This window comes from Spermophilus citellus (assembly GCF_964194105.1).
Source record: "Spermophilus citellus genome assembly, chromosome: 4".
Taxonomy (NCBI): Eukaryota; Metazoa; Chordata; class Mammalia; order Rodentia; family Sciuridae; genus Spermophilus; species Spermophilus citellus.
Genome location: NC_138185.1, coordinates 3,882,607 through 3,906,666, shown reverse-complemented (window position 1 = coordinate 3,906,666; position 24,060 = coordinate 3,882,607). Strand labels below are relative to the sequence as shown.

Sequence of the window (24,060 nt, the reverse complement as noted above, 5' to 3'; positions counted from 1 at the left end):
TAGAAAGATGAGAATGGGGGGGTGTCAAAATTAATAGCTTTCATGTGGAAGATGAGGCGAGAAAGTGAAGTGGCACAGGGGGTGGGGGAAACCCTCAGATTGGGGCTTTTGCAACAGAATGAGGGTGGGGCCATCTATTAAAACACGGACCACTGGAGGGGAGAGCCACAGAATTGGGGGAGAGGCACATCGAATCGTGAGCTTCATTTTGGACAAGTTGGAAGTGTTAATGGTAGATGGCTGGGGATGTGGCTTAGTAGTAGAGTGCTTGCTTAGCATGTAATAGGCCCTGGGTTTAATTCTCAGCACCCAAAAAAAAAAAAAAAAAAAAAGTTGATGGCAGATAAAATGAGACCTGTAACCCAGGAGTCTCCAAGAGTCATCCTAGAGCAGGTGCAAATTGAAGATGCCATTATCAGATACCGAAGAGGAGAGGGCCTGAAGAAATTCTAGCATTCAGCATTTGAAGAGAAGATAAAATCTGCACAGGGGATATGGGGCCAGAAGCTTGAGGAGTGGAGAAAGTTTGAAATAGCATTTGTGAGTCAGGTGTGGTGGCACATAGTTTGAGCTATGCAGGAGGCAGAAACAGAAGGATCACAAGTTTGAAGCCAGTATGGGCAAATTAGGTCTCATCTCCAAAAATAGAACATTTATAGAGAGCAGAGAGGAATCAAGACAGAATCTCAGTACACCCTTGAGGACTCAGGTGGATGTGTTGCTGGGGAACTTATGGCTGTACTCATGTGCTGGGTTGTGATCCTTGCCCTTAGCCTTTGGCTGCCCTGATACAGGGGAGGCCATAAAACTGGGGTCTACATCCCTGATGGGAGGTGAGGACCAATTATCCCAAAGAACCTTCTTCAGAGACTTTTCAGTTTCCTGCAGGGGAAGGAGACCACAATCTGGGAAGGCATCCTAACATTCCTACATTTAATTACACAGCTCCTCTAGCAGCCCAGGGCCTGGAAGCAATTTCTTGCTTCTCAGGTGTTTGCTCAAGTCAGGGGTCCAGAAATGCCACAAATCACTGTAGCTTTTTCCCCACTTTCTCAGTCCATTGTATGATACCCATTTAACCATCCACTGCACTCCTGATGGGCTAGTCATTTCTAATTTGGAGCTACTACAAGTAGCCTAACTCAGTTCCTGACAGTTCGGTTCTAGTGTATGCACCCTGTGTACGTTAGTGCTTTTGGGGGTTCTATTTCTTACATCAAAGCCCCAGTCAAGTCTGCTCTTTGCCCCCAACTCCCTCAGGCTCAAGAAAGCCTCCTAAGAGGCCAGATTTTGCAGCACTTTTAATGCACAAAACAAAAGGGAAATGGCTGACTTGGTGACAGCCTTCATTCCATATACAGGGCTCAAGTAAAGATTCAGTCCAGTTGGGAAATAAGTTATAGTTCACAGGGCCTCAGAGCTGAGAGCAGGAGATGCCGTTTCTCTTGACAGCCACAGGAGTAAGGAATCCATTTTCTGGGAATGAAAGGGAAAAAATCATTGCTACAGGATAGCAGTATTCAGCTGATGGAGCCAGCTAGTGTCTAGGGGAAGCCCAGACCATTCTGCATGAGGCCAGTAGGGCAGTTGCTACAAGAGCATCTCCCTGACTCTTCATGATTCCTCAGCTTCCTCGATGCCTCAAAGCCAACAACATAACACCGCTCTCAGTTTCTGAGAGGCAGCCTGAGGCCCAGTTGTCCACAGCTGCTTCTGAACTCAGCTGCTGTATCCCTGTCCTCCCTGCACAGCCACCCACCTGATTTCAATGCATGTATGCCTTTGGCTGCTCCATGGCCTGGTGTGCCTGCAGCACTGCCACAGCCTCTTCTATCTGCGAGACACAAGTAGAAGGGGCTTAACACAGCTTCTCAGAAGGATCCCAAAAGGGCCTTGGCCTCCCCCACCTCAGCATGATAAAGGGTCTGTGAACCCCTCATCCACTGCTGCTTGCAAGATCCCTTGCCCCATGGTCACCTTGTCAAGATAGAGGTACACTGTTGGACACTGGAAAAAACCCTTATACTGAGTCAGAATATAGTTCCTTATACCAAAACCTCAAGTAGCACACCCTCAATTAAGGCCCTCTCCCACAGGTGTGGTGATGCATGCCTGAAATCCCAACAGCTTGGGAGGCTGAGGCAGGAGGATTACAAGATCAAAGCCAGCCTTGGCAACTTAGTGAGGTCCTAAGCAACTTAGTGAGACACCCTGTCTCTAAATAAAATATAAAGGGCTGGGGATGTGGCTTGGTGGAAAAGCACCCCTGGGTTCAATCCCCAGTACCAAAGTGGGGGGGAAGCCCTCTCCCACACCAACATTCAGCAGGCCTTCAAGGAGTGTGAGCAAGAAGATCCACTTCTTCTGGCCTCATAGCTGGGACAGGCCTTGTCCTTGGCTGTCCTGCTGACCAGGCTCTACCTACCTTGGCGTGGAGGGACTCTGGAGACTCCAGCATGAGCAGCAGCTCCGAGTTGTCGATCTCCAGCAGCATGCCTGTGATCTTGCCGGCCAGCTGGTTGTGTACGTTATGGACAAGCGGGTAAAGACGCTCCCCTGTGTGGACAAGCTCTGATGGCTTATGCCACACCTGGCCCATACATAGCCCAGCACCCAAGAGTGGTATCAGGGGTGGAGCAGCGAGGACATCTGGGTTCTTAACCCAGTGCTCCTTCTAGGCTGTGTCACTTACTGGGAACTTCTTTTTTCAGCTGTATAGTGCCCGTGGCAAACCCTGCCTTAAAGGACAGTTTGAAGAATCAAATTTGATAATGTATATGAAGTAATTACAGCACAGGGCCTAACACAAAGTCAGTTGCTGTTTAAAGACCACTCGTTCATTTTGCAAGAAATAGTTCTAACTAGATACATCGAAATTCTGGACAGAATATGATAATGCTGAACTTGGGAGTTTCTTTGGAGGGTGGAAAACAAATCATAGGGCAAATTCATTTTCCACTATAAGGATTTCTAACAAGAAGTCTTAGTGTTGGCATCAGGCACATGGAGGGTCCAGCCAGGATTGGGATCTTAAATGGTGGGATAAGGGTCTTCCCATAAGGGAATGTTTACAGAGACCGCCTAAGAAAAACTTCTGCCTTTGTTAAGCACATTCAAAAAAATTTCATAGCAGATGGGATGGGATATAGAATGGCAAAACCCTAATAAATAAACCGAGAGATGAGCGGTGTGGAAGTATCTAAGGCCTTCAGCCGGAAGATCTCGGTGACCATGCAGGGAAGATGCTGCCAATCAGGAACAAGCCTGCCCATTCAGTCACCCAGACTCATGTCATGGACAGAAGTGAACCAGGAATTCAAGAGTCCTGTGCACAGATTTTTTGCACCTCCCTGCAGTGGGCACCAGGACACAGATTAAATTTGGTAACAAACTGTAGCACCCCTGGGCCATTTCTCAGCCTCAACTCAAGGTTGTCTGCATTCTTATGGTGCCTCCTGATCCCGGCCCTCTCTACATCTGGGGTGTGTCTCACCAAGTCAGAACAGCAGAACTGGAAAAAGCCTGGGCTGACCAGAGTCTTAAGACTAGGGTAGAAGCAGATCGGGTGCGATCGCTGGGCAGCTCTGAGAGGCTCCCAGCAGTCTTATCAGCTCCCAGCCCTCCTTTTGCTGCACCAATGTAGGGGTGTCAGCCACTCACCAATCATCTGCTTTTGCTCATGCAGGGGCGCTGCAGCCAGCATGGATGCGGTCAGGGGCTCCTGGCCAGGCACGTGCACAGCAGGCTCCTGGACCTATACAGTGCCGGGGACATGTCCCTTAACCACAGGGATGGGAAAGGCCTCCAAATACTATGTGAACACAGGCCTCCAGGAAGGTTCTGGAAGAGGGGAGCTGGGGATAAGGTCTGGACAATCAGGTGGGGCAGAGTCCCTAACAAGAGCACACGGGTTAGAAGACTTAGATGTGCTATGACCCCATATATGCCCCTAATCAGTGTTACCAAATGAAAGTCATGCATCACTAATCACGTAAGTGCCAGGTAAAGCACCGTATCAGGTAGCTTTATGGACATGTCCCCAGAACACCCTTTCACATGTTGGTAACTTTAAAAAGTGTTTTTGCTGTTTAAAGACCACTCTTGTTCAAATGCAAAAGATAGTTCAACTAGGCACATTAGAATTCTAGACAGGATATGATAGTGTTGAATTTGAGGCCTCTTTTTGATAAGAAAATAAATACACAGTCTTTCATTAAATGATAGTAGATATTTTTAGTCCTATTTTGATACTTAATCACATCCCTTCAATACTCAGTATATTCTTAGAATACCTTTCACTGATGTTCAACAGAAATACTACAGAAATCCAAATTAATTTTAGTAATAACCTAGGCAGAGCAAATCATAATTAGCAAAATATGACCCTGGCCCTCTTTCCCCTTCTGCTGCACACATTAGTTAATGGAACTTTATAAGCCAACACATTAGCCAAGGTTCTGAGCCAGGATTCCCATAGCCCAGAGTAGGGCGGGCAGCTGGGCCAGTCTTACCCCACGGGTACTGTGTACAGTTGAGGGACATTTGTATGGCGGGAGAGGCCGGCCTGGTGTAGAGCATCCCGCCCCACTGGGTCCTATCGTCTGGGTACCAATGTTGGCTGTAAAAAATAAACAGGGTTCAAACAGCTGCTATCCACAATACAAAACCCCAAACAGAAAATAATGTGTTGGTTAGCATAGAGAAATTGAAACACTCGTGCACTCTTGACAGGAGTGCAAAAAACAGCCACCGTGGAAAAACATGTAATATGAGTGTTCCTCAAAAAATGAGAATCACCAAATCACCCAAGAGTTCCGCTGTGGGTATGTACCCAAAAGAATGGAAAGCAGGGTCTCGGAGGTTTGTGACTCATGTCCACAGCAGCAGCATGCACAGCGGCCAGCAGGTGGGAGCAGCTCAGGTGTCCCTCACAGATGACTGGATGAGCAACACGTGGCATATGTGTACAATGGAATATTATTTAGCCTTAAAAAGAATGGAGATTCTGGGCTGGGGTTGTAGCTCAGTGGTAGAGTGCTTGCCTTGCATGTAAGGCCCTGGGTTCAGTCCTCAGCAGTATATAAAAATAAACATTTTTTTTTAAAAAGACAGATTCTGACACATGCCACAGCATATGTGAATCCTGAAGATACTGTGCTAAGTGAAATAAGTCACAAAATGACACATTTATATAATTCTACTTACATGAAATACTTGGTATAGTCAAATTCTCAGAGACAAAGTAGAATGGTGGTTTCCAGGGAATGGAGGGTGGGGGGAAGTGAGGAGTTAGGGTTTAATGGATATATAATTTGTTTTGCAAGGAAAAGTTCTGCAGGTGAATGGTGGCAATGGCTGCAACACTTTGAATGCACTAAATGCCACTGAATTGTACACTTCAAGATGAGTAAGGGAGCTGGGCGTGGTGGCACATGTCTGTAATCCCAGCAATTTGTGAGGCTGAGACAGGAGGATTGCAAATTTGAGGCCAGCCTCAGTAACTCAGCAAGGCCCTAAGCAATTTAATAACACCTTGTGTCAAAAAATAAAAAGGCCTAGGGATGTGGTTCAGTGGTTAAGCCCCCCTGGGTTCAATTCTCCAGTACCAAAAAAAAAAAAGATTAAGCGATGCTGGGCACAATGGCACATGCCTATTAACCCAGCAACTCTGAGAGGCTGAGGCAGAAGGATCACAAGTTTGAGGCCAGCCTTAGCAACTTAGTGGAACCTTGTTTGAAAAAGGACTGGGAATGTAGCTCAGTGGTAGAATGCTCTGGGTTCAACTACCAGTACCAAAAAAAAAAAAAAAAAAAAAGTCAACTGGTAAATTGTCATGTAAATTTTACCACAATAAAAAGAAAAAAGCAGGGTGTCAGGGCCTGGCAGTGACCTCAGGCCCAGGACTGAGTCTAGCTTGTTCATACAGAAGCCCCAGATGCCAAGCGCAGGACCAGCACACAGACTCACATGAGGAGGTTTGCTGAGTGAAGCAATGGCTGTGCTGGCCTTGCAGCCAAAGCCCGCACGTGTGCACAGCCACTGCAGTCCTAAGGTCCAGCTCCTGGCTGTGTGTTCTCAGTCCTCACAAAAGGGACGCACCATTCTTACACCCATTTTAAAGAACAGGTGGTCAGGGACAGTAGTGAGTGAGGACCACAGAGTGAGCAAGTCCCAGGAGCTGGGGGCCAAGCTGACTTCCACATACATGCATGGCCTCCAGAGTCAGCCTGGCTTACCAGGAGGCAAGGTCACCATGGAGACTGGCCTTACTCCCTCCAAGGCCAACCTCAGCACCAAGACTTGTCTACCTTCCTCACACCCACAGTCCTCTTGGCCCTGCGCACACTCACCCACTCTCTGGGTGTGGTGCACCGGGTGGAGCTCCTGGGTGGAGGCCTGACTGACGCTGCCAGCGTGGGCCTGGGCGTGCCGAGACATGCCTGTTGGCCGGACCATTGCAGCAGCTGGAGGACAGACGGCTTGCAGCACAGAGAAATGGAGAGAGAAAGTTTATGGGCTATAATCACCATGCTCTGAAGGGTCCGGGGCTGGGAAGGGGAACTACAAATTGACAGCAGAGAGATGAGTGACTCCAACCCAAAACTCCAGGGAGTGGGAGTATGGAAATCTTCAGTGACAAAGCCAGCTCATGTCTGCCCAAAGCCCCAAGATGCCTAAGTGCTGGGGTCATGCACCTTAGTTCCCCTAAGACAGTTTTTAGTGAACGTGAACTTGGCTCTTAGGAAGGTCATCAGCAGTGTAGCCAGAGGAGTTTCATTTTCTCAGATTTGTTACAAGATTTTTTTTTTTTGTACTGGGGATTGAACCCAGGGGCTTTAACCACTGAGCCACATCCCCGGTGCAGGGGGGAGGGGCGCGGGGGGCCCACTCCACCCCTTTTTCTTTTTTAATTTAAAGACAGGGTCTTGCCGAGTTGCTTAGGGCCTTAGCCTCCCGATTGTTCAGCTATAAATGAGAGAAGTCTTTGGAGATAAGGACAATGGCCACCCTGCATGTCCTCTACAGCCTTGCTGCTGTTCTGGGGGCTTCATGCACACTCATTCAGGCCCACACTGAGAAGAGGAAACTGAGGCTCAAGAGAGGTGAAATGGCTTGACCCTGTGTTACACACTGCTTCTGGGGCCCATGCCCATAAGCTGGGCTGAGGGTATGGGGGCTAGGTCACTCACATGAAGGTCTATGTGGCTGGGCTGTCCACCTGGGGGCAGGCTGGATGGAGGCCATGGAGCCAGAAGCACAGTATGCAGCCTGGGCCGGAGGCTGTGGGGGAGAAGAGGACCTAGAATGAGGGGCTCAGCAATAGAGGGGCCAGGTGAGAAATCTCATCCTTCCAGAGACACTACTGCAGGAACTCTAGGAACAGGTTAGTAAAAGGCTCCTTCCTCTCTCATGAGGACCCTTTAGGGAAAGATCTCAGATTTCAATCCCTGCTCCTTATCAGGCCTAGATGAAAAAAGGCAATACCTCTTACTCAGATTTGTACCAGCTGAGAGGGCATGTCACCAACCCTGTGGCCTTCAGTGGCTTATGTCTTCCTACTTCCTCTAAGTCCCATGAGGTCCTTTCCCAAGCCAGGTTCCTCAGAACGGCAGCGCAGGGAGGTGTTAACAGGCACCCACACAAACCACCATGAACTGAGGAAAGCCTCCTGCTCTCCCCTCTGGGGGGCCACTGTGGGGTCAGCGTGTTCGGGCAGGATAGTGGATGTGGTAAAGAAATGGAGGCTCCTTTTGTTTGATACAACATCTCCTCAACTTATCTGACCAAAGAAAGTCTTTCTGCACAAGCGATTCAAGACTCAGGCGGGGAGATGCTCCTGGGTACTCCACCTTTTACAGGTGAGGTGACAGCTTCAGGGGTTGGGACAGCTGCCTAGTGAATTTCAACAGAAGCTCTCCCTGGAAGCTCCCGCCTTCCTGCTCTACCTGGCTATCAGGGAAAGGGTGTGGCGGGAGCTGCGGGCAAACTGTCACCTGGGGCAGAGCGGGCAGGAAGTAGCTGGAGGGCTGCTGGAAGGAGCCCAAGAGGGGGCGGCCCAGGGCCCGCACCGTGGAGAGGCGCTGCATGTACTGGTTGGTCAAGATGGCCTTCCGCTCCTCTTTGCGCTGGGCCAATGCCACGTACAGAGGCTTGGTGCCCACGATGCGCCCATTCATCTCTGTCACAGCTTTGGTTGCCTCTTCTGGAGAGGAAAAACACACAAAGCCAAACCCCTTGCTGTGGCCACCCTCTGTCATCACCTAAAAGCAAGACAAGACAAGGGTTGCTGGGGATGGAGGAGGAAGACTCCTGAGCTGTGCTTCCCCCCGCCCCCCCAGGAAGCCCGTGAGAAACCTGTGCTCAGGGGACACGCTGTGCACCCTGTGTTGACTGAGGCAACCGTGTGCCAGACACTGCGTGCCTTTACATGAGGCTCACGTGCACAGCCTCCCGGCGAGGGAGGTCCTGCAGCTCCCACTTTATGGGGAGAAAGGGACCCAGACACAGCCAGAGGCCTCTGCAAGGCCCTGGGCCAAGTTCTTTAGGAGTTTGGGGAAGATATTCTTAGCCTTATAAAATGGCCTCATTGTTTTGGAGTAACTTCAGAAAAGTTACAGGAACAGTACCGAGCCCTGGGTCCCTCGCAGCCTCCCTAAGCTAGCAAGGCACATTTGTCCAGACTCTGACCCTGATGCAATGTGATTAACCATGACACTCTCCCCGCCCACTTCATTTGGATTTCACTTTTTTAACTAATATTTTTTCTCTTCCAGGATCTCTCCCTGTTTTGTGGGTAAGCTTTCCTGAGGTTGAGACACTGCCCGGGCTCCCACACTCTAAGGGCTAGAGCTCTTTCCAACACCTGCCCTTTCAGAGCCCGTGCTCTGACTTGGTGACTTTCAAACTGCCACCCCATAGTATAGCTGGGAACCCATAGATCCCCCCACCCAGGGAAGTCATTATAGAATTCAGAGGGGCTGTGAACTTAATGGGGAAAAGTGACAGCCTTATTTCTACACTAGCATTTCCTCCCATTATGAATATGGGCAACAAAAGAAAAATATCATGGCAATTTTAACCAGGCCTATTACTATCGTGAAGAGAAATCATGACATAATGTTGCTGATCTCAAACTGTCATTTACTCTGCTACCCTGATAGATCTTAGGTTGATGTGTTAATAAAGAAGTTCTTACTAGACTGGGGATATATATAGCTCAGTTGGTAGAGTGTTTGTTTGCCTTGCATGCACAAGACCCTGGGTTTAATCCCAAGCACCGCAATAAAAAAACAAGTAGTACTTACTTCTGACATTTTAGTATTTTGATGTCATACTTCAATAAAACTGGTATATTATTAGAAGGGATCCACAGGCTCACCAGACAGAGATGTTGACACAAAAATACTGTTAAGAACTGTTAGTAGGATGCCAGGCACACCTGGAGGCCGAGGCAGGAGAATCCCAAAGCCAGCCTCAGCAACTTAGTGAGTCCCTAAGCAACTCAGTGAGACCCTGTCTCTAAATAAAACATACAGAAGGACTGGGGATGTGGCTCAGTGGTTAAGCACCCCTGGGTTCGATCCCTGGTAAAAATATATATATAAATAAAAATAAAAGGGGCTGGGGATGTAGCTTACTGGTAGAATGCCCTGTGTTCAATCCCCAGTAGCAAAAAACAAACAAACAAACAAACAAAAAAAAAACTGATAGGTAAAAACAATGGTAATGATAATTAGTAAACATGCAGAATTTATTATGAACTTGACTACGGACTAAGTATTTATAGTAGTTAGTTTATACATCAACTCAATTCTCATAATCACTACTTTATATAAAATGGAAAATATATAAAATTATATAAAATCCTCATAACCTGATGGGCCTACTGAAAAGACGATCACCCCAGGTGTCCCTCAACTCCGAGCGATCCAGATTTATATATGTCCTTTGTTCAAGGACTCCTCAATGTCAGTGAATCTCCTTAAATTAAATACAATGTGTGCCCGATGATCACAGCCACTCCGGCCTGCTGCACATGGACTGCACGTGCTCTGTATGCAGCTCCATGCGCAGCACTCGGGAGCCTCCCGAGGGATGATGTTGCTTCCATTTCACAGGTGGGTAAACAGAGTCTGAAAGGCACTCACATGCCCAGGTTCTCCAGCTGGGAAATGGTAGGGCTGGGATTTAGATGTAGGTCTAAGGAACCCAGCTTTCCAGTACAATACTGCACCAAGGGTACTGCACTTCCTGAAAGCAGGACCTGATCCCATAGCTTCCTGTCTCATTTTTCAAAAGATCTCTACCTCTCCACCATTGCCAATGAGAATCTTCCCCAGATACCAGGCTCCCTGAAGGGTTTAAGATTGGATTCAACATCGAGAGAAATTCTGGATCCCTTTCTAAGACCCCAACCATCACATATGCGCAGGTCCCTGGCCTCATCACCCACACTGTTCCCAATTCCCACCCACAGAGCCTGACAAGCCAAAGGCTGCTGCCACTGCTACTCCAGGAAGTCTCCCTCTGTCCCACCTCGCTTTGCCTCCAGCATCCCCCGTTCTTATGAGTTCACAGTATTTAGAGGCTGTTAACAGAACATACCAGTCTGTTCCAGAATACACCTGGTATGTTCCTAGATGCTTCCCACAGTGTGGGATGAATAAGCCATGGGTCATCTTAAAACCATCTGGGGACTTCTCAAAAGGTGCCCAAGCCCTGCCTCCAGATATCTACATTCAATTTGTCTGATCCAGGTCTGTACTGAAGAACTTTCCAGGCGATCCTCAAGAAGCCAGGGCTGAGCACCATACAGTGAGCCCATGGCTCTAAAGAGATAAGGCTAAGAAGTTAAGACTCCTGGTCAGGGTCATAGAGCTACTGAGTAGGAGGACCATTTTCACATCTCAGATGTCTCACAGGGGTGGGCACACGGTGCTCAATAAATGGGGAAGAATGTGTGGAAAACCAATACAACCCAATTCTCTCATTTTTCAGATAGGAAAACGGAGGCCCAGAGGGGTTATGTCATTGGCCAGAGCCAGAAAACAAAGGTCCACAGAAATTTTAAGACAAATTTCCAGAATCTGGCATACAGCAGGTGCTCAATAAATGTTGTTACAGTGCACCCCAACAAATCCAGTAGTAGACTATACGTCTACTTTCTTCCCCTCCAACCTAGACAAGGCTGCAGATGGATCACGAGCTCCAATAGGGTCAGACAGAGCCCTAAAAAGCCCAGCACCAACTCCCCAAATGCCCAGTGAGAGGCTGGTGGGCGTGCGGGGATGGGAGAGTGAAGGGGAGGCTGTGCCCTGGACACGTCCTGGCCCTCACCTTCGCACTGGTAATCACTCCGTAGGGAGAGAACACTTTGCTCAGTCTCTCGTCGTCAATGGAGTCATCCAGATTCTTCACATACAGGTTCACGCCCTATAGGAAAGGGCACTGCTTGATTCGCCCTCCCGCCTCAAGCCCCAGATCGCCTCAGGATGACATCGGGCTGCCATGGACACAAGCCCAGCCTCCTGTCCTCAGGCTCCCATGGCTCAGCATGCCCATTACCCAGAAGCTGCAGCCCCGGGCAGTTCTCATACACCTGCCTGGGTCCCCACCTCCCCGTGGGCTTTACGCATTTTATAGATGGGGGACACAGAGCTCCTCCCAGGCAGGGCCAGCTGCCACTCACGCCTGCTGGCTCAGAACCAAGTAAGTTGACCCTCCCCTGGTGCCAGGCACACCCCTAGGTCCTTCACACATTTTGACATTTAATCCTTAAGAGAAGGAGACTTTAATCCTCATTTCACACACATCAAAACTGAAGCATCAACAGGTCAAGCGCATCGCCTCTGACCAGACAGCCTGGAAGTGGCCGACAGGACTGACCACGGTGGTCTAACCTCAGACCTCTGGCTCCTTGGCACTGAATGTCAGCTGCCCCCAGGACCTCAATGCCCTCCTTCCAGACTGCCCAAGCACAAAAGTGTGTGAACACACAACAGAATTGAGACCCCACCATTGTACAGTTGTATATCCTGCTTGCCCATATTGTGTCCTTGGCCTGTACCCCAGTAGCACCCTGCCCCCAAAACACAACCACTGAAAATTCCACACATTGCCAAGCGTCCCTAGTGAGGAAAAACTGCTCCTCACTGTGCGCTACTGAGGAGGGACTGCGCGCGTGGGTGGAGGTATATGTGGAGCACACACCCTTCTCCACGAAGGACCTAGAACTTCTATTAAAAACTTCTGAGGGATTCATTTCCCAAAGATGGCTTAAATTGTACTGATCTACAATTTTAATTACATGAATTAACTTAAAACGTTTTTAAAAATTTTTTTATGTTGATAGACCTTTATTTTTTATTTGTTTATACGTGGTGCTGAGAATTGAACCCAGTTCCTCCCACATGCCAGGCAAGCATACTACCTCTGAGCCACAGCTTGAGCCCCTTACTTAATATAATTTTAATGACTGCACCACATTCCACCTTTGAATGTGACACATTTGGCCTAATTATTCGTAGCCTGGAGTAGGATTTCCTCTAGGGGATTTGGAATATGTCCACACGAAGGCCTGGGCTTACCTGGTAGCGGTTCTGCCTGTCCTGCTTCATTTGTTCGAACCTGCGCTTCAGCTCATTTTGCCGCTCTGCCCGCTTCTGGGCTCGGCCCACATACAGCAGCAGCCCACTCACCTCCTTCCCATTCATCTGGTCCACAGCCTGGGGAGGGGAGCAAACACCTGGTAACCACCCAGACCTGGCCATCTTCTTGGTCTCCAGCCCTGCCTTTGGGCCTAGAGGGAACTCCCTGCAAACCACTCTGGCCTTCCTTGCTCAGGATCATTAGTACCGGATAAAGGTCATTTGAAAAGTTTTGCAAAGTGAATTATAGATCTTTAAAATTTGATTAGGGCTCTATTTAAAAAAAAAATTGAAGTCTGCAAAGTTTCCCTTATTTAAATTAAAAATTTATATATATAAATATATAAATTAGTTGTAGTTGGACACAATACTCGCACATGCTAGGTGAGTGCTCTACCACTGAGCCATATTTAAAATTTAATTATTTTAAATATATTCAAGTATTCCCATATTTTAAACACATATTACTCAGTGAAAGAAGCCAACCTGTAAAAGCTACATGCTATGATTTCCACTATATGACATTCTGGAAAAGGCAGAACTGTGAGGTCAGTACAAACGATCAGTGTTGGCCAGTGGCTGGTGGGTAGGGAAGGTGAAAGAGCACAGTTTCTTAGGGCAGTGAAACACTGATAGTGAGACAATGAGCACATGTCCTGTGATAACCATGCGCCAGTACAGGTCCATCAGCTATAATGAGTATGTCACTCTGTTGGGGGACACTGACAATAAGGGAGGCCAGGTATGTGTAGGGGTAAAGGGAGTATACCTATACCTGTGCCTTTCACTCAATTTTGCTGTGAACCTAAAACTGCTTTAAAAAGTAAAATCTGCTAGAAAATATCTGAAATTCAAGTTCTTCCTGCAACTACATGTGGACAATTTGAACAGAGCAGCAAGCAAATGACACGATTACTGCTGGGCATGAAGGTACAGCTGTAATCATGTCATGTAAGCCCAGCTGCTACCTGGGAGGCTGAGGCAGGAGGATCGAAAGTTTGAGGCCAGTCTGGGCAACTTGGCAAGACCCTGTCTCAAATAAAAAAGGTCCAGGGATGTAGCTCAGAGGTAGAGCATTCCTGGATCAATCTTCAGTAACACACACACACACACACACACAAAAGGACAATTATAATCATCACTTCATATCGGTATTTCACAGTACGAAAGAATCCTTTTTGCTGAGGACTGTAAGGTTTTTTTTTTTTTTTTTTTTCATTTTTTAGGTGTAGATGTACATAACACAATATCTTTATTTTTTTTATGTGGTGCTGAGGATCGAACCCGGGCCCCGCCCTTGCTAGGCAAGCACTCTACCACTGAGCCACAAACCCAGCCCTATAAGTTTTTTGTTTGTTTGTTTTTGTTTTTTTAATAAACATTTGTGTCTTGGCTGGGCATTGCAGCACACGCCTGTAATCCCAGGAACTTGGGAGGCTGAGGCAGGAGAATTACAAATTCAAGATCACCCTCAGCAACTTCAGCAAGGTCCTAAGCAACACAGTGAAACCCTGTCTCAAAATAAAAAAATAAAATGGGTTGGGGCTGGGGATGTGGCCCAAGTGGTAGCGCGCTCACCTGGCATGCATGGGGCGCTGGGTTTGATTCTCAGAACCACATAAAAATAAAGATGTTGTGTCCACCGAAAACTAAAACATTATATATATAATATATATACACATACATATTATATATATATTATATATATACACACATATTATATATACATTTTATATATATATAAAATTCTCTAAAAAAATTTAAAAAATAAAAAATAAATAAAATGGGCTGGGGGTGTGGCTCAGCAGTGAGGTGCCCCTGGGTTCAATCCCAAGAAAAGAGAAAAGAAAAAGGAAAGAAAATGTTTGTATCTTAAACTAAGGATTTAGCAGGGCCAGTTAACTGCATAAAATTCCGCATCCTCTGCAAGAAGTGCAACTTATCTCTTATCTATGGACTTTGAACTGCATTTTCATTAGCTCAACCACAAGAATCAGAAGTCAATCCCAAGCATTTCTTGACTCAGTGGCTAGGATTTTTCATGGGTTTTTTTTATTTTTTACACTGTGTTAGGAGAAATGTTGAAGGGAACTGTCTTAAGTGGCTGGTTCATTAGTAAAGATTTGTGTCTGATGAGGACTTTGGCTTCCCTGCCTCAGTATTCAATTCTTTGAACTGCAAGGCTTAGAAGTGACCTTGGGGATGGAGCCTTTGCCTTTGCCCCCCAGCCTAGAAGGGCCAGACTCTCCCACCCTCTTGGCCCAAATAGAGGGGAACTTCTTCCCCTCCACAGCGGCTGGAGGCCCATATACCCCATCTCCCTTCCTCCTAGTCCTGGCTCTGCCCCTCCTCCCTGGAACAGAGCCACTGGGCGGCTCCTACCTTTTGGGCTTCCTCATGCTTTTCAAAGTTGACAAAGCCGAAGCCCCGGGAGTGGCCGCTGTTGTCCCTCATCACCTTCACACTCAGCATCTTTCCTGGGAAGGATCAATCTGGCTCAAAGGGGAGGTGGGGAGCCCCAGGATGCTCCCTCCCTGACCTCGGGAAGCCCCAGGAGGGCCCTCCTCATGGCAAACCTGGGTGTGAAGAGGAGCAGTAGGGACCCCTCCTCCCTCAGGGAACCCACACACCAAACTGGGAGAAGAGGTCCTGAAGGGCCTGCTCGTCCGTGTCCACGTGCAGGTTCTTCACATAGATGTTGGTGAACTCCAGGGCCCGGGCGCCCAGCTCGGCCTCCCGCTCTCTTCGAGACTTGAAGTGGCCAACAAAGCTGTGGACACACCACCAGGGCAGGCAGCGGCCAGATCTTAGCACCCCTCACTGCACCCCCAAGCCACCCAGCATCATTGGGCCACTTGTGCCAGTCACTGTCCTTCCCAGCCTCCACCTCCCTCACTGGGCAACTGCACAGGGCCGTTTCATGTAGATGAACCTGTCCAAGACGCTCCAACAGCCAAGGGGCTATGTTTCAGAGCTTGTCCCTAGCATAAGATTCAGAAGACTTTATTTTGTGACAAACACACACCATATACCAGGCAGCTAAGAGCACAGGAGGCAAGAGCATGAATTTTGGATTTAGATAAGAACTTGAATCCTCAGTCTGCATCTGCCTCACTGTGTAACCCTGGGCAAGTTACTTCACCTCTCAGAGCCTCAGTGCTCATTCCTGTGAAACTGGGATCCAAATCACATCACGAGGCTTTGCTTATTCATTTAATACATGCCGAGTGCACTAGAAAAGCGGGACTGAGTCAATCAGACAAGGTCAATGCCAGTGTCACTCTGGGGGATGGGCTGAAATCCCTTAAATACAATATTAATTTTTTTATGTTTTTTTTATCGGTTGTTCACAACATTACAAAGCTCTTGACATATCATATTTCATACATTAGATTCAAGTGGGTTATGAACCCCCAATTTTACCCCAAATGCAGATTGCAGAATCACTTCGGTTACACATCCACAATTTACAATATTAATTTTAAGTAATTTCCAAGTTCACATAAACACACCTCGGAGAGTACCTTTTTCCTTTTTCCATTTTATTTCTATTTTTAAAAAGAGACAGAGTCTCACTGTTGCTCAGGCTGGTCTCAACGCCTAGACTCACACAGTCTGCCTGCCTTAACCTCCCAAGTAGCTGGGCCACCAGACAGCACCATTATGCCGAGCTGGCATGTCTCCTTAAGGGGAAAAAAAAGCATAGCTATGTGCCATCACCACGCCTGTAATCTCAGGGACTTGGGAGGGTGAGGCAGGAGGACTGCAAGTTGGAGGACAGCCTTATCAATTTAGCAAGACGCCGTCTCAAAACATAAAAGCATAGCTCTGTGGTAGGTCTGCATCTAGGGGCGCTCTGAGAGCCAAGCACACGGAATGCTGGTGCTGATGAAAACCAAACGGCAGAGGGAAATTTGAGTTAATACTTGCTAACAAAGATGATACTTTTTTTTGGGGGGGTGTACCAGGGATTGAACTCAGGGACACTTGACCACCGAGCCACATCCCCAGACCCACTTTGTATTTTCTTTAGAGACAGGGTCTCACTGAATTGCTTAGCACCTTGCCATTGCTGAGGCTGGCTTTAAACTCATGATCCTCCTGCCTTAGCCTCCCGAGACACTGGGATTACAGGCATGCGCCTCCACTCCAGGCAAGATGACACCTTTTTGAGAATTAGTAAAAGCTCACCTAGGTCAGTGTGACCTGTCAATAGGACCCCCACCACCAGAGACCCTGGCAAAATGCCCCCAGGTACTCTCCCAGCTCAAAGCCGACTTCACTCCCCAGCACTGAGGGCTGGGCCACCAGATGGGCAGAATCCACACTGGGGAGGGGCGCAGCCAGAAGCAGGTCCCCTCCAGCATCTGTATCTCCCTATCTGTAAAGTAGGGTTGACACCGGCCTTGGGCAGGCTAAGCATGTGCTGCTTTTCCTTCTGTCCCCAAATCCCATGAAACAAACAAGGTTTAAAGAAAATGCACAGCCAGACTGAGAGACTGGAAAACAGATGAAACCACTGAGTCCATGGACGACGTGGCCTTCAGCTGAAATCCCCTCTCAAATTTCGAGATGATCACTGCATTTCTGACTCGGGACAACCCTTTAACACCCCACATCAGCTCTAGTTTGACATTAGGAGAGAGGCCCTGAGAGGTCAAGCAACTTGCCTGAGGTCATGCTTCGGAAAGACTGCTGCTCAGCGTCTGGTACCCACCTTTCCTAGTTGGTGGGAGCCACGGTCCTGTCCCTCCAGCCTCTGTCCCTCCCCCGGGAACAGCCACTCACACTTTGCGGTCATTCAGCAGCATCCCGTTCATGGTGCTGATGGCCTGCTGCGCAGCCTCATGGGTCTCAAAATGCACAAAGCCGAAGCCCCGAGAGCCGTGCTCATCACATACCACCTGGACCACAGGGAGGAAGGACAGACAGAACATCCAACCCCCAATCGGAGTTCCGGAGAAAAGGATGACAAAGATGATCATGAGTGCCCAGCCCCGTGTGCTCGCTCTGCGTGTGTCAAAGACGGTCCCATGAGGACCGGGGTAGCTCAGTGGGACAGTGCTTGCCTAGCAGGCACAGGCCCTGGGTTCCATCCCTAGCACCAAAAATAGAAAATAATCCTATGTCACATAACAGCACCATTGTAGAGACGGGAAACTGAAGTTCAAAGAGACCAATCCACTTGTGTAAGATAATCAAGTACTCAGAATGAGCACACTGTGCCTACACCACAGACCAGCTCTGCCTTCCTACGCCAGCAGGTCCTCAAACCCCCATTGTGTTTTCTTTTTCAATAGCACTGGGGATTCAGCCCAGGGGCACTCTACCACTAAGCTGCATCCCCAGTCCTTTTATTTATTTTTTATTTTGAGACAGGGTCTCACTAAATTGCTAAGCCTGGTCTCAAACTTGCCATCCTCCTGCCTCAGCCTCCCAGGTAGCTGGGATTACAGGTGTGCACCACTGTGCCCAGCTTGGGATGCTCTTTCTAAAATGTGATTCTGACCAGTCTGTTTGAGCTCCAGTGGCTCCTACGCACAAAATTCTTAGCGTCTGAGGCTTTCCAATAGATCTGCACAACTGATCTTGCATCCAAACTCATGCCCAGCACATTCCCTCCACCTCCCAGCCCCAGACAGGGCTCTTCCACCCACACTCAGTAATGTTGACTGGGACCCCACTGTGGGTCGCACACCTGCAAGAGCATCCTATACTTTTCTTGATATGTTTGCTAGGAGAAACCTCCCAGACAATTCTCAACCTGAGTTGGAGAGGGAAAATAGAAATAAATGACTTGTCCAAGGTCAGCCAGCAGAAATAGCTTCTTAGTTATTTTACTTGCCATGTGTTACTGACAGTACTTCAACTGTCCTTCCATTGGCTCCACATAACTCAGTTTATCCTCATGACAACCTATGAGGTAGGTTCCTCCTACCAAAGTCACCTTTTTAGGCCTAAGGTCATGGAACCAGGAAGTGGAAGAGGCAGGGTTAAACACAGGACATTTGGCCCCAGACCATGGTCTGACCTTATGTTGCTCCCAACTAAGCAACTGGCCTTGGCACTTAGGTGACCTGATTCAGGTCATGTGCTCTTCCCACAGTGACACAGAAACCTCTCTGACAGCTAAATGGCTCTCTCCTTCCTTATCACCATCACCATCACCATGCTTCTCCCTCAGAGCTGATTTGCAGCTATTCCATCTCCAACTGGCCCAAGAGCTCCCAAGGTTAGGGCCCCACAGTAAGCCTTGTTTCTAAACCGGCCCACAACAGAGCCTCATTAAGTCTGCAAAGACCTGCCTCCATCACATGGAGCTTTCTGTCTACTCCTCAGAGTCCCAGAGGACCTCAAGGCCCGTAGCCGGCAAAGACACACTGATCCCTGTTCAATTTTCTTCAGTGGCAAATCCACTAATTCAAATTCTGATTCTGCCACTAAAAATCAACCCCCAGTGCAACATAACTGTGGACAAGTGACTCCAACTCTCTAAACTTCTCTGTCCTCAAGTGCAACTCAATGATTTAAGGGGCTGTGGAGGGAAATTAGATGTGACCATATGTGCAGAAAACCTAGCACGTAGAAGGTACTTAGCAAATCTGCCATTGTTACTGAAGAGTCTCTCTCTTCCACCGATTCTCAAAGATGGGGAGCAGCCCTGTCTCTCTGTCACAGGGAACTTTAGCATATTACTATACCTCAAGTCTCAGTCTGCTCCTCTGAACCACAGGGAGAGTCCCTCATCCAGAGAGAAGGCATGAGGCCTGAGAACTTAGGGATTGTGCCTGACACAAAGTAGCACTCAGAAAAGTTCCAAGACAGAGATGGCCATAAGCCCCCAGGAAGGTGGTTGCCCCAGAGGCTGCAGGGTAACTCACCAGCCATCCCCATACAATGAAGGGGCAGAACACCCAGGCTTAAGCCCTCTGGCCAGCACACACCAACCTGCTGTCTGGCCTCTGCTGCTCAACATCTTCATAGACCAAGTGAGAACAATCAGAGATCTTCTCAAATGATAATTCATCCCACCACTCAGCAAATATTTACTGAGCACCTATTATGTGCTCATGGCTAGTTGAGATACTGGGATGCAACAGTGACTAAGTACAGGATCACTACTCTTGAGTGAACTTGCATGCCAATGGGAGAAAAATCCTTTTGTTTTGTTTTGGTGCTGGGGATCAAACCTAGGGCCTCATGTATGCTAGGCAAGTGCTTTACCCCTGAGCTCCATTTCTAGCCCCCAAAGAAACCTTAACAATAAGATGTGGCAGGGTCTGTGGGGTGCAGCTCAGTGGTTCCATTTGTATTCAGCAGGCACAACAAAAACAAGATGTGGACACTGATGGCCATGATAGCCCCATTCATGGCTTTCCTGCAGCCTTTGTCCTGTAATCTCTAGCCCCCTCACTCTTCACCCTGCCTGTGGGCTGGTCTTGAGTCTTGTCTTGGCCAACAGCATGCAGAAATATTCGTATCCTAGTTCTGAGTTCGACTCAGAAGGCCCAGTGAGTTTCTACCTTCTGTCTACAGGGGCCCAAGCTAGGCCGCTGGAGGGTGGGAGGCCACAGGGAGGAAGCCGAGCTCCCAGCTCCCAGCCCCAGAGGCCTCCCATCAGGCAGAAGGAGCACAGGAGGGAGGGCAGCCAAGGTCAAACCAAAGTGCCCCTCTGGGTTCAGAACAAACCACCAACTGCAGAGCTAGATAGACAGTGGTCGCTGATGGCCACCACTTGGGGCTGGTCACACAGAGGGCTGACAGGTAGATTCTGTTAGTTCTGTTGAGACAAACTGAGAAGAACAGCTGTAGTTCAAGTGCTTGCTATACCTGGGGCTGTGCTGAAAGGACCTTCTAAACTGTAAAGGGAAGTGCTGGTTGGCAGCTCTGCACCACACAGGTATTTGACACACCCACCTTGCAAGAGAGGATGTTCCCAAAGGTGGAGAAGGTATCATATAAAGCCTTGTTGTCGATGGAGTCCTCCAGGTTCTTGATGAAGATGTTGCCCACACCTGATCTGCGGAGTCCTGGGTCTCTCTGTGACCACATGATGCGGATGGGTTGGCCTTTGATCAACTCAAAGTTCATTGTGTCCAGTGCCCGCTCGGCTGGACAGGAGGAAAGAAAGAAGCAGATTAAGGGAATTTCCTGACCTTGACCATCTATGACACTTAATTAGAGATGGAAAACAGCCATTGTGTGGTTCTCACCCGAGACAGGAGCCTAAATGCTCAGGAGGGATGGGCTGAGAAATTAATGTGCACAGTGCTACTCCCACCTCCCCAAACCCAGGTGAGCAAGGATTCCCATCTCCGTTTTACAGAAGGGAAAACTGAGGCTTAGAAGGGTGAAATGTCAGTGGCAGAGCCAGGTCTGTTTTGTCCTCTTAAGCTACACTGAGTAGATGAGAATGTAACAGAGGGGTCCAAATGACAAGGGGTGGCAGCAGTTTAAGGAAATTAAAGCTCAAAGGAGATGAACAGCAGAGCTGAGAGTCAGTGCCACCCAGGCAGTCCAGCTTTGAGGAAAGCGAATGCCACCTGTCTGAGCCCGTTTCCTCACCTGTAAAGTAAGGACAATGACAATACCTCCTTTGCACACCTAGAAAAGAAGTAATGTCACCTACCCCAACCTGTTGGACAGTCTGAAAAGTCAGGCATACAATGTGACCCGTTTGCACTTTGCACTGGATGTGCAATAGAAGTCTGGTAGATGGCAGTGTGTCTGAAAACAGCCACTCCTATTCACCCTCCTGCCACTGCCACTGCCTGTCCCTCCAAGATAATAAATACACTGCCTTTGCTTTGGGGTTCTGCTAGTTTCAGAGACATGGAGGGAGCTGGGAAGCAGGGGAGCAAGCCTCAAGGAGTCCCTCATCCAGTCCCAGCATCGGCAGCCAGGGGCAAGACTCCTGCTCCCTGCAGCTCAGTGCCCCCGTTTATGAGCTGGGACCAAAAGGTCAGGTCCCTGGACACTGGCCATGCTTGCAGAGGGGCTAGGAAGCCAGGAACACCATATAGCAGGTGGGGCGGGACAGAGGAAGGGGGAAGCATTCAGTTCAGCCACACAAACCCCAGCTCAGGAGAAGGTGCCCATCCTCCCAGGAACCCTGCAGTAAGCCACCTTCTTTTGGACTGAGGCTGGGGCAGGCTGTTTTCAGTCATGTTTCTGGAGGGTTACACCACAGCATCACAGCTATTATTCACTATTTTTAATCCAGATCTCCTTTCTCTGTGTGGGTGTGTGGGGGGTGTTCTGGGGATGGAATTCAGGGCCTCCCCCATGCTAGGCAAGATCTACCCTCAAGTCACATCCCCAGGCCCACACAAACCACTTCCTTTTTTTTTTTTTTTTTAAAGAGAGTCTCCAGCGTGCCCAGGCTGACCTTCACCTTGGGATCCTTCTTGCTCAGCCTTCCAAGTTGGACTCGTTGGGATTACACAGTTCTCCATTCTTCCTCTCTTGGGGAGTAAGCCTTAGCCCCATGGATACTGGGGTCGTTTGCCCCAGCTCACCTCACAGTGGCAGAGCTCCTATTCTTCTGTCCTTGATTCTCAAAAGAGGTGCAGACCTACTCATCTAATCAATCCTATCAGCCTTGGGACACCGGCTGGAAGAGAGGGCTTTTCGGGGAAAGTGGAGGCCACAGCTAGACCTATGTCAGGCTCCCTGGGAGGCTGGCGCCCAGGTTTCTGCACTCTCGAGCTGTGCTGTCTTGGGCGCCTGCCTTCCCAGGTGCTTCCAATCTCATCCTCACAACCACTCCTGAAAGCAGACAGGAGCTCCATTTTGCGGAGAAGCAACTGGGCTCAGAATGGTTGAGTAACCACAACTGTCTATTTGGGGGTCAGGTCTGCCCTACCCCAAAGGCTTTAGCTGTTTTCAAGTGGTCTTAATCTCTCTACTCTACAAACGGAGCAATGCAGTCACTGCAATTCTCGCCTCAGCTACCGAGCCCCTTCCAAGACCCTGCATCTCTGCGCCTCAGTTTCCCTGGCTGCAAAATGGAACACTTAAGCGAGCGGCCAGTCCTGGGGGCGGTCTCTCTAGACTGGGGCTCGTCCCCTCTCGTCCGCCCTCCCGGGGGCTCACCATCGGCCGGCTGCTGGAAGTTGATGTAGGCGTAGCCCAGCGAGCGCCTGGTGGCCACGTCGCGGCACACGCGGATGGACAGGATGGGGCCGGCGGGCGAGAACGTCTCATAGAGCATGGCCTCGTTCACGTCTGGGTGCAGGTCGCCCACGTAGAGCGAGGCCAGCGGGTAGCCCTGGCCGCCGGCGTTCATGGTGGACCGAGTCCGGTGCGGGGCAGACGAGAAGCGGGTCACCGCGAGGCCCGCGCTGCGCAGGCAGGGACCTAGCCTGCGGCGGCCCAGGACTATCCCTCCTGCGCGCCCGGCCGCCCCTTCCCTTTACCGCCCCCACCCCCGGGCCAGCGAGCCAATCGCCGGGGCCCAGCCCCACCCCACCTGGGGGCCCTCAGCCATCTCAAGTCGCAGGTGCGAGACATCTCAGACCCCGCCGCGGAGGAGGGCCTCGGGCGGCCTACGGACGGAGTTCTAATCCAGTCACGCTGCGCCTTTCTGGACCCATTTTCCTTCTCTGTAAAATGAACGGGGTCTCCCTCTTGTCAAGGATTAGAAACTGCTTTTTGCGCTTTGCACTTGCAGAGGGGAAAATTCTGAGCCAGACACGCTGTTTCAACTTGGGTACAGATTGTTATCCTGCCTACGGAAATGTTTTTCTGAACCAGCTCGACCCAGTCCCACCCTAATGTGCCGGAATGGTAAACCTCAGTGACTGGGGACTAAAGGCTGCTTTAGAACTGGGGATCCCTGTCCTTCAGGCCTCCCTTGCAACTGGCTGTTCCACCGCCGAGACCTCTTGGTGTGACATCACCTGCCACCTGTGGAGGAGGTCTTCCACCTGCATCCCATCAGGGGTTTACTTGCATGGGAACAATAGGGACCCAAGAGCAGAAAAGGGCCTACAATAAGCAATGAGGCTGTTTGCAGCCCCAATCTATGTGATGTAGGACCATTTTGTTTAAATTCCTGTCCATTGTAGACCGATACTTTACAGTGGTTCTTCCAGGGCCTCAGCTTCCCCTGACCTTGGATTGGGCATGGCTTCCACAGGTGTGACAGTTCCTGAACAGGGGCCGGAGCTGGTCTGCCTGTCTAGCCTCACACTACAGGTACCAGTTCTCATCTTAAAAAATACCCCTCTGTGGAGACTTCTCTCCTACAGGCGTGTGGATGTTTTTAGAAGGGGTGTAAACCCTATGAAGAGAGTGCTGCCAGTTATCATGAACAGCAGTACCAAGACTCAAGCAACTCTAAAGTTGGTTTCATCTCATTGACTAGGTTGTATGTTAAGGTTTAAAAAAAAGTCAGGGTTTGGGAAGTGCT

General features: G+C 49.2%; 1 protein-coding gene across 1 annotated transcript; it reads right to left on the bottom strand.

Annotated features, from left to right (window-relative positions):
* Positions 1-52: 52 nt before the first annotated feature.
* On the bottom strand, positions 53-23,194 carry PABPC1L (poly(A) binding protein cytoplasmic 1 like). Its single transcript, XM_081289282.1, has 14 exons — positions 22,743-23,194; positions 20,565-20,758; positions 17,436-17,551; positions 15,278-15,417; positions 15,030-15,124; positions 12,588-12,725; positions 11,338-11,433; positions 7,995-8,261; positions 7,191-7,281; positions 6,351-6,479; positions 4,512-4,618; positions 3,661-3,754; positions 2,426-2,556; positions 53-1,834 (listed from the first exon to the last, which is right to left on the bottom strand). Exons 1-14 carry the CDS (start codon positions 22,933-22,935, stop codon positions 1,766-1,768), a joined length of 1,860 nt encoding a protein of 619 aa, XP_081145408.1. The 5' UTR covers positions 22,936-23,194; the 3' UTR covers positions 53-1,765.
* Positions 23,195-24,060: the final 866 nt, after the last annotated feature.

Excerpts from the sequence above, each read along its gene's own strand:
- PABPC1L (XM_081289282.1), bottom strand. The coding sequence starts at position 22,935 with ATGAACGCCGGCGGCCAGGGCTACCCGCTGGCCTCGCTCTACGTGGGC. Across the intron at positions 12,726-15,029 it reads AGCATGAGGAAGCCCAAAAG|GCTGTGGACCAGATGAATGG; the intron begins GTAGGAGCCGCC and ends TCCCCTCCCCAG. Across the intron at positions 3,755-4,511 it reads CTGTACACAGTACCCGTGGG|GTCCAGGAGCCTGCTGTGCA; the intron begins GTAAGACTGGCC and ends GGCACTGTATAG.